Source organism: Rhizophagus irregularis, chromosome 29 (genome assembly GCF_026210795.1).
Source record: "Rhizophagus irregularis chromosome 29, complete sequence".
Lineage (NCBI taxonomy): Eukaryota > Fungi > Glomeromycota > Glomeromycetes > Glomerales > Glomeraceae > Rhizophagus > Rhizophagus irregularis.
The window spans coordinates 2930516-2944756 of NC_089457.1; the positions used below are offsets into that span (position 1 = coordinate 2930516).

At 24.6% G+C, this 14241-nt stretch overlaps 2 protein-coding genes across 2 annotated transcripts; both read right to left on the reverse strand.

Annotated features, from left to right (window-relative positions):
- Window positions 1-2253: 2253 nt before the first annotated feature.
- OCT59_019981 (uncharacterized protein) lies at window positions 2254-7466 on the reverse strand (the record flags this gene model as incomplete). Its single annotated transcript, XM_066143884.1, has 15 exons — window positions 2254-2272; window positions 2351-3162; window positions 3228-3303; window positions 3601-3680; window positions 3749-3925; window positions 4270-4668; window positions 4736-5176; window positions 5251-5396; window positions 5589-5733; window positions 5815-6231; window positions 6300-6427; window positions 6632-6749; window positions 6818-7026; window positions 7144-7273; window positions 7341-7466. 15 exons carry the CDS (start codon window positions 7464-7466, stop codon window positions 2254-2256), a joined length of 3423 nt encoding a protein of 1140 aa, XP_066005590.1.
- A 3774-nt stretch (window positions 7467-11240) lies between these two features.
- Window positions 11241-12720, reverse strand: OCT59_019982 (uncharacterized protein; the record flags this gene model as incomplete). Its single annotated transcript, XM_025334196.2, has 2 exons — window positions 11241-12375; window positions 12467-12720. The coding sequence occupies 2 exons, from the start codon at window positions 12718-12720 to the stop codon at window positions 11241-11243; spliced, it is 1389 nt and encodes a 462-aa protein (XP_025165979.1).
- Between the last annotated feature and the right edge of the window lie 1521 nt (window positions 12721-14241).

Consider the following 14241-nt stretch of genomic DNA (forward strand, 5'->3'; position numbering starts at 1 on the left):
TGGACAAAAATCATGTCCTCATAGTTGCGAGGACAAAAATGTCCTTAAAGTTGCAAGGACAAAATATACTCAATTTACAAGAACAACAATGTCCTTAATTACGAGGATAAAATTGTCCTCAAGTTACAAGGACAGAAATGTCCTCAAATTATGAGGACAAAAATGTCCGCGCTTATAAGGTCACATGATCTCTGCTTAATATTGGCCAATAAAAACCATGGTTTCCGTAGAGGATATAACCTATGCATTTGAGACGCGATGGATAAGGTTATATCCTTTGCCGATCAGGCGAATGGGGTGTATCTTTTAACCGAATATAAGAAAGAATCTGATGTAACCGTGCAGATCTAAATTTGTAGTTCTATATATTAATTTCACGTGATATAAGTGGTGTACGTAATACCTAATTTTGATCATCCAATGAGAAAAAATTCTGTAGTAATCAAACTGGTAGACTATTTTTTTTTATAGGTTCTATTATTGAGGGAAAAAAAGCAATCAAATTGATTGCAATCTTGATTTTGTGTGGGATTCGTGTTGTATCAACTTTATCAAAGTTCTTTCATCAATTGTTTATGTAAGTATAATTTACAAATTATATTATTGAATTTTTACGTTACTTTAGAAAATAACTAGCGTGAAAAATAAATCTTAAGCAGAAACAAAGTTTATGTTGACAAATCCCACGATTGAATATTGACTTATAGTAACGCTCTTAGGATTCAAAATTTGACATATCTCATATCTGGTATTATAATAGATTCTTTTGTTGAGTAACATCGTATAATCTAATTTCTTAACAAAGGTTCTAATTTTAATTGAACTTATAATAGCTTTTATTTAGTATATTTAGGCTTAATTTGAATGTAAACTTACATACAATTGTATTTTAATTATAGTGAAATAATTACATTTTCTTTTTTTTTTTATTGTTCTGTATTTCGGTCATTTTGTAATAATTACGTTTATGAATAAGATGATATTATATAAACTGACCTTTCTGATTATAAATTTTAGGGAATTCTCGAACACATCCCTCAAATGTAATCGGCTAATGTTGAGATTATACATAAGTTATATGATCAATTAAAATAATTACTCAAACAATCTTATTAATTTTACTAAGCTTCCAAAAAAAGTAGGTATTCAATTGGTTGTGCCCTTTTATATAGACCTAACAAGCAATCTATTATCGCAACAAAAGCAAAATTTTATGGACCATTTACAAGGTATAAGGAAGAACAAATAATATAATTAATGATTTTTAAATAATACATTATACATGTTACTTACTGTGTATATAAATAATGATATACTTTCCTTTATTTTTCCGTGCAAGAGAAATAAATCCATCAATTCTTGGCTATTTTACTAAGAATAATGTATACAGTAAGTGAAGTTGAAAGTATATGGTTAAACAATTTTTTAATTTTTTAGTTATGATATTCTATAATAGCGAGTCAATGAATTCTATGAAAAAAAGAAGTTCTGTAACTCCCATTAAGCTCATTAAAAGGAAATTAAGGAATTTATGAGCACTTTATTAGAATTATTCATCATTTTTTAATCTTTTTATCTTCAGCAGGAGATTCGTTTGAAAGAACTATGTGATATACAATATGACATAAAAGTTTTTTAAAAAATATAGGTCCATTTTTAAATATGAAATAAGATAAACACCAAAACAACTCTCAGGTTTAATAATTACCTTGTTGAAATTCTTACTTTTTAAAGATTGAATAATTGAATTATAAGTGAATTGCGTCAATAACATTGTTTAAAACCCGCGAGTAGTAAGTTATCAAATTGTGATTTATATCATAGTAACAAATAATAAAAATGTTCTTTTACAAAATTAGCTTTCTCCTTTTTTTCAATGAAATTTTTTTTAAATAAAACGGGATATAAATCATACAAAATCATATTTAGGTTTTTAATTATTTTTTTTTCTTCAGGTTCAGAAAATAAATATGAAGAAAAAATTTTATTCACAGCAATCAATTATTAAGGTTATGAACATAACGAAAAGACTTGTTTCAAAAACTGTCAGAATTTTATTGCTCAATTACAAACTGATTTTATTTATATAAAAAAAGTTTTACATATACTCTATAATCAGTGTTGAACAAAACCATAAAGAAACTCAGTTAATATCCTAAAAAATATTTCTGTTATAAATATAAAAATGAATAGAATAAATTCCTATAATAAGTTATTTAGTACGGTTATAAATTTCCTGGTAAATTAATTCGATCATTTTTCTTCATTTAATCTATTGATATTTTTAATTTTAATAAATTTATTTATAAAAAAATTGATAAATTAGGAAATTTAAATGAATATAACTTACTCTGTAAAATAAGTTGAAAGTCCTTCTGTATAAGGATTAAGTAACCGAGATGAATAAATAGCTTGTGGATGAGTAGAAGTTAATGGTTTGTTTTCTTTATATTCTTTAAAGAGATATTTTTCTGCTATTTCAATATCATCATACAAACCACTTAAAATAGTGCCAATTAATTCAACATTTGGTCTTTTATCTGGATCTGAATCCCAACACTTTTTCATTAGATCAATATATAGATTTGATTTCAATTCAGGTATTTCAGGTATTTCAGGTATTTCGGGCCTAATTCCATTACATATATCTAATGCTAATAAACTATCATGTGCACGATTTTCAAAAGGTTGTTTCCCAGTTATTATATAATACATAACCATGCCAAAGCTATATACATCTGCTGCTTGAGTATAAGGCTTGCCTCTTAATACTTCAGGAGCTACATAAGGCATCACTCCATAAATTTTTGTTTCATCTTCATTACCGACTTCTCCACATAATCCCATATCTGAAATATGTATACCTATGGGAATATTTACAATACTATCATAATCACTAATTAATATATTTCCTATATGAAAATCACGATGAACCATCTGCTTCTGATGAATTTCTTCAAGACCTTCAAAAGTATATTTTAACAAATAATATTTGACATAATCATCAAAATTTTTATTGAAATAATGCATCCAATTATTAAAACTTCCACATTTTGCATATTGAAGAACTATAATATGATTTTTTGTAATGGGATTTTGTGATATTCCATATACTTTAAGAACATTATTATATTCATAACCCGTAATTGAATATGCTTTAATCTATTTAAGTATAAACAAAATTAATATATTAATAATTATTTCAATTTTATAAAGAAATTTCATACCTCATTTAAAAATTCGTCAGTAATATTATGTGAGTTATCTATACATTTTAATGCAACTTCTTTATAATTATCTCTTCTGCATATCTTTTTATCATAATTAAATTTTAATAGACCATCTTTCCATATTGCTGAATATATTGTAGCAAACCCACCTTTACCCACTTCTTCAATATAAGCAAACTGATTGTATGGTATCCATTCAAATATTACATTATCATAATCATCAATTTTCAAATGCATTTCTTGAATAAAATCATCAATTTTTTGATTTCCACTCCAATTTGTCAAATTATTTTGTATATAATTTATTTGGCATGATTTACAAAAGTTATTTTCTAAGTCATTATATGGCTTGCAACATCTTTTACAATACCTATTATTTTGAAGAACTAGAATATACCCTTTTTTATTTTGATTTTGAGACATTCCATATATATCATTATAATTGTTAGCCTATTAAATAGTGTGAATTAAATTATTGTTTGAACCAAATACTTAAGATAGATAAATAACTTCCATACCTCAATAAAAAACTTGTTAATATCTAATGTTAAGCATTTTAATACAACTTTTTTACAAGAATTCCTTATCCATTCCTTTCTATCTTCTTCATGATATAATGGACCATTCTTCCATATTGCTGAATATATGATAGCAACATTATCATCAACTTTTCCAGTTTCTTTAATATTAATAAACTGATTGTATGGTATCCATTCAACTACTCTATCATTGAAACCATTTATCTTTATTTGCTTTTCTTGAATGAAATTATCAATTTTTTCATTTCCACTCCAATTTGCAAAATTATTTTGTATATAATTTATTTCACATAACTTACACCATTTATTTTCTAAATTATTGTATAGTTTACTACATCGTTTACAATTCCTATTTTGAAGAACTAGAAGATAATCATTTGTATTTGGATTTTGAGATATTCCATATATGTTACTATAATGATTGCCAACCTATTAAATAAAAATAAAATAGTTATTCCTTTGAAAATTTAAATTATTAAATTTATAAATAATTTTTATACCTCATCAAGAAATTCCTCAATATCTAATGCTAAGCAATTTAATATAACTTTTTTATTAGGATTCCTTATCCATTCCTTTTTATCATATCTATAATATAGTGGACCATTTTTCCATATTGCTGAATATGTAATAGCAGCATTATTATCAACTTTTTCAATTTCTTTAATATCAGAAAATTGATCATATGGTATCCATTCAATTATTATATGAGTCCAATAATTAATTTTTAATTGCATTTTTTGAATAAAATCATCAATTATTTCATTTCCACTTAAATTTGTAAAATTATTTTGTAAAATTAACCATGGTATACATTTCTTATCATTTAAAATTATAAAATAATTTTTTGTATCTGGATTTTGAGATATTCCATATATATGATTTCTGTAATTATTAACCTATAAATATAAATAAATGATTATCTGAAGTAAAATATTTAAGTTGGCATATAAAAAAGTTTCATACCTCATTGACCTTATTGAAAAATTCCTTAATATCTATTGCTAAGTAATTTAGTACAACTTTTTCATTAGATTTTCTTATCCATTTATTTTCATAATATAATGGACCATTTTTCCATATTGCTGTGTACATAATAACAGTATTATTATTATTTTTTGCCATTTCTTTAATGTTAATAAATTGATTGTATGGTATCCATTCAACTATTTTATTATATTCATAAATTTTTGATCGCATTTCTAGAATAAAATTATCAAATATTTCATTTTCACTAATCCAGTTTTTATTTATATGACATAATTCACACAATCTAATATATTCATTTGTATATAATTCACCACATTTTTCACAATATTTATCAATTGATAAAACTATGATATATTCTTTGGTATCTGAATTTTGAGATATTCCATATATTCCAGATATGTCATTATTATTGTTAGTCTATATATATTAATAAGTATAAATGTCTATTTATTTGAAGTATTTAAATTAAACTTATAAAATAATTATCATACCTTACTAGGAAATTCATTGATATCCAAAGATTTTAATACAACATTTGTATAGGAGTTTCTTATCCATTTCTTATTAATATATAATGGACCATTCTTCCATATTGCTGAATATATAATAGCAGTATTGTTATTATCTTTTGCAGTTTCTTTAATATTAATAAACTGATTGTATGGTATCCATTCAACTATTTCATCATCGAAACTATTAATTTTTAATTGTATTTCTTGAATTAAATCATCAATTTTTTTATTTCCACTCCAATTTACTAAGTTATTTTTAAAATAATTCATTTGACATGAATTACACCACTGATTATATATATCTGTATATTGCTTACTGCATTTTTCGCAATATTCATCTTGTGAAACTATGATATAATTTCCTGTATCTGGATTTTGAGATATTCCACACATTAAAGAATAATACTTCTTATGAAAGGAATCATAAACTTCACAGTTGTTAACCATCAGTATACCTTTAACCTGTTTAATGTAAATAAATTAGTACTATATAGAGTATATTAAAAAAAAGATTTTGAATTAAACTTAAAATAATTTTTATACCTTATTAAGAAAATCATCAATTGTATTTTGTGATTTATTTAAATAATTTAATGTAATCAATGTAACTTTTTCAGACTTTCTTATCATTTCCTCTTTAATAGAATTATAATATGATGGACTATCATTCCATATAGCTGAATGTATTGTAAGTAAGTCATCATTTTTTTCTATTTCTTTAATATTAACAAACTGATTATATGGTATCCACTCACATATACTATCTGTTAATTGCGTTTTTTGAATAAAAATGTCAATTTTTTCATTTCCACTCTTCCATTTCGTGAAATTATTTTTTAAATAATTTATGTGATATGTCTGACACAATTCATCTTCAGATATTCCGTTTTGTAAAATAATGATATATTCTTTTGTATTTGGGGTTTGAGATATCCCATAGCATGTATTGTAACTTTTAGCCTATTAAATATAAATAAAGTTATTATATTTTGAAGTATTTAAGTTAAATTTATAAATAATTCACATACCTCATTAAGTAATTCATCAATAATATTTTGTGAATCATTAAAACATTTTAATGTAACTTTTATATTAGGGTCTCTCGTCCATTTCTTTTTAGATTTATTATAATATAATGAACCATTACTCCACAATGCTGAATATATAGTAGCAGTTTTATCAACAACTTTTCCTATTTCTTCAATATTAATAAATTGATTGTATGGTATCCATTCAACTATTTCACCATTGAAACTATTAATTTTTAATTGCATTTCTAGAATGATATCATCAATTGTTTCATTTCCACTAGTCCAGTTTTTAAACTCATTTTTAAAATAATTTATATGACATGACTTACACCATTTAATACATTTATTTGTATATTTTTCACCACATTTTTCACAATATTTACCTTGAACAATGATGTATTCTTTTGTATCTGGGTTTTGTGATATCCCAATATTGTAATTTTTATCCTATTAAATATAAATAAAGTTATTATATTTTAAATTATTTAAGTTAAATTTAAAAATAATTCCCATACCTTATTAAATAATTTATCAAAAATATCTTGTGAATATCTAAAACATTTTAATGTAACTTTCAAATTAGGGTTTCTTATCCATTCCTTTTTATATTTATTATAATGTAATGGACCATTATTCCACAAAGCTGAAGATATAGTAGTAGTTTTATCAACAATTTTTCCTATTTCTTCAATATAAATAAATTGGTTGTATGGTATCCATTCAACTATTTTATCATTGAAACTATTTAATTGTATTTCTTGAATGATATTATCAATTATTTCATTTCCACTGGTCCAGTTTTTAAATTCGTTTTCAAAATAATTTATATGACATGACTCACACTGTTTAATACGTTTATTTGTATATTTCTCACCACATTTTTCACAATATTTATCTTGTAAAACTATAAAATAATCTTTTGTATCTGGATTTTGAGATATTCCATGCATACTGTCATAACATGTTATAGCCTATTAAAAACATAAACAGAGTTATAATATTAAATTACTTAAATTAAACTTATAATAATACCCATACCTTATCAATTATATTTTGGAAGTTGTTTAAACATTTTAATACAACTTTTATATTAGGCTTTCTTGTTAGTTCTTCTTTATTAATATCATAATGCAATGAACCATTATTCCATAATGCTGAATACATAGTAACAGTATTATCAGCATTTTTTTTTATTTCTTTAACATTAATAAATCGATTATATGGTATCCATTCAATTATTGTATCAAAATATCTATTAATTTTTAATTGCATTTTTTGAATAAAGTCATCAATTTCTTCATTTCCACTTGTCCATTTTGTAAAATTATTCTTTAAATAATTTATTTGACATGGTCTACACCATTTTTTAGATGTATCTGTATATTTTTCATCACACTTGTTGCACACATCAATATGGTATAACATTATTTATTCTTTCATTAATTTATTTAGTTTTTTTTAAAAAAAAAAAAAAATTTAAAACGCTAAACTTCGTGTCATATTTTTATGTATTTATAATGTTACACTAGAGTGTTTGTTACCTCCACACAAAATAACGATGTAATATTTAAATATTGTTTCACGAAAAAAAATATGCAAGCGGATCACTGATCATATGGTATTTGTACTAATTTTTATATTTCTCTTTTTTACGTGTTATTCTGTGCAATAAAGATAAAATAAGATTATATTCTCTTTGCTGAGGTATGGTATAGTCATATCTTCAACGACTTAGACGTAAGACGAATACATTTACGTAAATATTATTTAAATCTTTCTCATATGATGTAACCCGCAGATCGGCAGATGTAATTATTATTTTGCTTTTTTTGAACTAAACAATATACAGCCCGTAATTCTAGAAAGCCCCATAGTTTACGCCGAAACCGTAGGACAACAAACTTTCGGACTTTTCGGAAAATTGAATTTTTATTTTTTCTGAAGATCTGCAAGAAAATCTGCAGGAGCCGTTCCACTATCAAATAAATAAATCAACTAAATCTCATTCGTTCTTTCCACGTCCAGTAGTCATCACGTGAGTTCTCATGTTACTGCGCCGCCCGCAGCTATCTTCAAAAATTATCACTTTATGGTTCTTGTACTAGGTTCCACTTTTTCGTCAAAGAAAAGTTGTATAGAGCTTTATTGTAACAATGTTTAATACTTTTGTTCATCATCGTTTCTCCAAAATATTTCAACTTATTGCTGTAGTTCGATAAAACCCTATTTTCTAAATAAAACTTTGTATAGATAGATGTAAAAATAAACTATTATAAAAAAATGAAAAAATTGGTTTTATTAAAGAGTCCTTTTTTCGACCGTAAAATTTTTGGTTGTGAGTAAAAATTTTTTTTGTACCAATATTAGTTTTATTACAATAAGTCCAAATTGAAAAGGATTCAAAATAGTAGCTTCTACATAATTTAATGCTACAATTAAAATTCTCATGATATTTTCTTGATTACATATTTTATACTAACATCTACAAATAAATCAGTAGTTTAAGTGAGAGTCATTATATAATCGTTATTCAATATTAGCACATGGTGATACTTTTAACAGTATTTAATTTTAGCGTCACGGCAGTCCATATATATTCTTTAATGTAACTAAAAAACAAGGTAACCTCGGACGATCATTTTTTGAAAAATTTACCCAAGAATCTGGAATCAAAAATGATCAGCAAAATTAAATTTCAGATTTATATAGTTACACATTTCAATTTCTAAATTTATTTTGATTTTTTTTTTTGCGCAAACATTATAGTGGGTTTAAAGAAGAAAAAATTTCTCAAAAATAAACTGTCCTCAGTAAAAGTAGTAAACCAAATCCAGCATCAACAAAACCTTCCTCAGTACTAAATATACATACTACATAAAACTTTACAACGAGCCTCAAACTACAAATTATAAATAAGATTTTTGATTATAATCGCAAAAATTATCAAAATTTAAATATTTTGTATATGTTTTACTAAATTTTTATTGATTTTAATAATACTTTGTCATTAAGAAGGTAAATTTCAATACAAGAACATGAATTAATTCGTCGGCATACAGTATGTCTGAAATTTATCAGTATTCGAAAATGCAAAAATTGTATTAAAATAACTCATTGATTATTATACTCACTTGATAAGGGTATTAAATACTTTCACTGAATACTCTGATTTTAAAATTTAAATATTGTTTCCAATTATTATACAAAAATAAGGTGAACTTAATAATAATGTATAGCTTTCTCCTCTCCAACTAATATTTCCACATCAGAAATTTACCAATTTTAGAATATTCTTATTTAAGATTTATTCTGAAAAAAGATAAGTGACAAAAATTCAGGCCTACCCTATAAAAAATTTATTCCGTGTTATTTTTATTCCATGTTATTTCCGTAAATGTTTCATATTTACGGAGTTTTAAATAAAATTTTTACAAAGCTTATGTTTGACAAATGACTTTGGAATGACAAATAATTTGACAGTTATTATGATCCTATTCAATTATTCTGAGTATAGGATTAAGTAATAAAGCGAAATTAATCTTGATTTATATTGTACTATTCGGTGAGATAAAGGTTAGTATAGTAACTTTATAAAGAAATTATGTTTATGAATACAATATTTGGGTAACTGTGACAGAATTCAAGGGTCAATATGTTTTCCTAATATAATTGAAATTATTTTATCCTTTACCTTGCTAGTTGGTAGCTACTTTGGCTGGTTCAGCCCTAGTCTAAGATAATGTTTTGAGCCTTTCTTATATAATTAATTAAACATATAACGTTATAAAAATATTATTCATACATACATAAATCACATGAGAATATTTCATTAAATTTAAAAGAAACTAGAATATTAACAATTATTTTATTTATTATAATTTTTCGGTTAATTTATCAAGATAGGTACTTCCAAAATATTAGGGATAAAGGATGTAGGTAGCTATTTCAAATAATGAGGTGATAAAATCTAAATTGAAGAAGATCTTAACATCAGCATTTCGTTTAAATGAACGAAAAGAAAATATTTATATAAAGTATACGATAAATTTCTTCTAATTTAGCGCAAATAAACGAAAGTAATGTCACAATTTTTAATTATTCTTATAATTATGCAGCTCATATCTAATAGCATTTGTCGTTCAAAGAAGAGACCTTGGCTATTATTTATCAGGGATATTAGCTTTTCATGAACCAAAACATCTTCAGAAATACATTTCTGATTGCAAACAAAAACAATTAAAGAGAAATTCATTATTTTATAAATTGAATGTTCTCAACAAATATATTATCTTTATATTTTTCGCTTACCTTTTTTTTAACAATAAAAGATGTATAAGAATGACATGAAATGGTGCTCCATAATAGTAATTTTCGTTATGCTGTTCTGATACGCAGATTATTTAGAATTCCTTCTTGTAAAGATGAGTTTCAGTTTATAGTCAGAACCATTACCACCATCAGGATTACCAGTTCACACCAAGGTCTATTTCCGTTCCAATAAATAACACTTTTTAGTATCATACTCTGAGAGAAAAAAGATGTAAAGCACCATTGATCATAATGTAATTAATGTAATTGATAAATGAAAATTTTATTGTAAGCTTAATCATTTCACTTGTTTTAATAAAAGAATCATTTTTTAATAATCTATTTAATAACCTCACAAAATATTATACATAAATAATTTAAATTAAAGAAAAAAAACTAGACATCGGGTATAACATAGTTAAACTTACTCTCCTCTTATTTGATTATACAAACTTTTCAATGTCCGAAATATCATTTAATTCTTTGTCAAGAATTTTCATCTTATATTTGTTTTCGGAAATTTCACTTGTATTATAAAATTATTCATGAATAATTTTTGTTTTAACTAAAAACGGGAATATAATAATAAAATAATAAACTAGACACCAGAATTTACAAAAGAACAACTAACTACCTATAAATAACTTTGAATACTTCATAATCATCTACTTCAAAATATTCATTACTTTGCCTAATTGCTTTTTCATAACCATTTTTAGAACATTGCCCTAGTTTATCTCTATAAAGTAATTCAAAATCTGAATTTCCATGACCGAAAAATGGACCACGTTTCCTACTGGTAAGGATCGCATGTTCTGTATCAATAACTTTACTAAAAATAGAATTTTCTAGATTAACTTTATCTAATGAAAAAATAAAACTTTCTTCTGTACTAATAAATTCACCAAAACCAGCCACAGATTTCCAATTACATGGATTAAATCCTCCAAGAATCTCATTAGAATTTTTAACACGAGCAATAGTAACTGTAGGTTTCTTCTTATCACAGTACTTATGAAATATATTTTTATCAAATCCATCTCTACTTCCACGTACAAGTAAATCAAAATCATAATTAACTTCCCACTTTTGTTTTTTCATAGCCTTTATCCAATTACAGATAAGTGAAGCATCTCTTAAGTTGATTATTTGAGAATCTAAATATTTCACTATTTGTGGACTTGTCAAATCTGCATTTAAACAATGATCTTCAACAATTTTGTTATAAAACGTATCATCGAAAATGCTTTTAAATGGTTTGATTTTCGTAATAAAATCTATACTACTTACTTTTTGAAAATTAATATGAGAGATAAATGGTTGAATTAAGGTACCAAAAGTAGTAATATTATCAATAGTCCACATTGTGGCATCTGATGGTAATTCATTATTAGATTTTGCAATAGCCCATTCAATAAGCTTATTCCAGACATCAATTTGTTTTAAAGAATCACTATATTTAGTCAAAAATTCAAGAAAGCATTCTTGTCCAATTGTAACGAAATCATCTGCTCTAAAAACTATTGAAGGATCCTTCCGACATGATATTTTACAAAATTGGGATAATATTGTAAATTGGTCATATTTTTCTATAGTGTTTAAAATAAGAATAAAGTTTGACTTTAATGACTCTTTATCATTAAGAAGATATTTTTCAATATATGAGCATAATTCATTAAGACATAATTCATCAGCTGCAATTAAAAGTTCAATGATTGTCTTAATATCATGCTTTGCAAGTTCAAGTTTGCCGCTATATATATAGCTACAATTTAAATTAAGTTTAAAATTAGTTAATAAAAATAAAGATGAATATCATTAACATAATAACTTATAACACTTTTTCTTATACTTACTTGATAAGAATTTCGAATACTTTAACTGAAATGTTTGGTTTTTGATATTTAATAATATTATTTTCAATTATTATCCAATTATCAGAAAACGCACTTCGAAAATAAGGTGAACAAACTTTTAATATAAGAGAATGCAAATGAAAAGTTTTTGTGTTTTGTTTTTCTCCAACTAATATTTCTAAATCAGAAAATTCTCCAGTTTTAAGGATTTTGGTGTACTCTTTAAGTACTAAATTTGATAATTTTGCAGACATATTTATTAAAAAAATTTTAAAATAAAAAAAAAGTTTTTAACTATTAAACGATCGACCTTGTAATACTTGAATTCGGGCCGACGGGCCGCGGGACCGAAAATTGAGGATGCTAATCATGTGATAACCATAATCACGTGAGAATATATTGCTGTGTGCCTGTGTCGAATATAATTAAGTATTCCGTATGTCACACTCACACATTGACTAAATGATCGCGTACTTTTATTATAATATACGGATTTATATACCCGCGTATGATATTTGGATAAAAAATTTCAATTCTGATACCTAATTCAGTCTAATTCTCTATAAATATTATTAATTAATACGGCGTCAAAAAAATTTTGTTGGGAAAGTTTTATTAAATATTGACCATAATTAAAAATTAGAGTTAACTCTAGTTTTTAATACATTTAAAAGAATTAAATACTTTTCTTTCGTATAATTTAAAATTACGTTAACATAATTGTACAACATAAAAAGATCTAAAAAAATTTGTTATAAGTAAATACTGTACAAACTTTCATAATGATTTTTAATTATTCTTACTTAAAATTTCATTTTAAAATCTTACGGTACTACTTGATTCGACTTTGCTGTCCAAAAAACAGGTTATATGAATTTCCTCGTTTATTAGACAATTACATCATTATGTATATTTAAATAATTATACCGCATAAGAATTATTATGCAAAGAATTGTAACGTGCTTCACAAATACAATAGAATTGAAATGTTATAAATATTACATATTAAAATCAACAGTACTTACTTGCTCTTGCGATTGTCTAGAAATATTGATACTTTTTTTTAAGTATTAGTGATGAAAAGGTAATTATAATCATTTGTCTGATGATTACTGATGATTGTTGTATACAGTGTAGTTATTACAATATTCGGAAAATTATCTGGTAAAATAATTCATGCATACAACATAAATACGTATATTATAACAAAATGTTTACGTGGAACTTTATTTTCAACTCATAGCAAAAGATTCGTTTGTATTATAAAAGTTTTGTAAAAAAAATAAGACAAAGGTCTTGAACAAAACATTGCGCAATTAAGCCAGAATATCTTGATTGTGGTTGAATGTTTGCAAACGAAAATACTTTTGTCTTAATGGTCTATTTTTTACAATTAGAAAAATCAGAATTTTTAAATTTAATGATGGCATAAGTGAATGCGAAATTAAGGGATCGAAAGTTTATTTTATACTAAGCGTCATAAAACTAGTAGACATTCGAATTCAACTATTATTATAACTAAATTTTTTTATAACAAGTTATATGTAATATTGGTAATATTTGTGAAAATAAGAATGGTATAAGAATAACCAAAAATCCTCAAACTCAATTCGGAATAAAGCATAATATTATTTTTTAAAAAAAATTTTGATTTATCTAATTTTTTATAGTTACATTTGAATAAATAATTTTCCCAGACGGAGACGACTTACAAATGGACATTAAGTCATATTTTGATGTAATAAATTTGAATTTCAAAAGAGCCAATTTCAGAT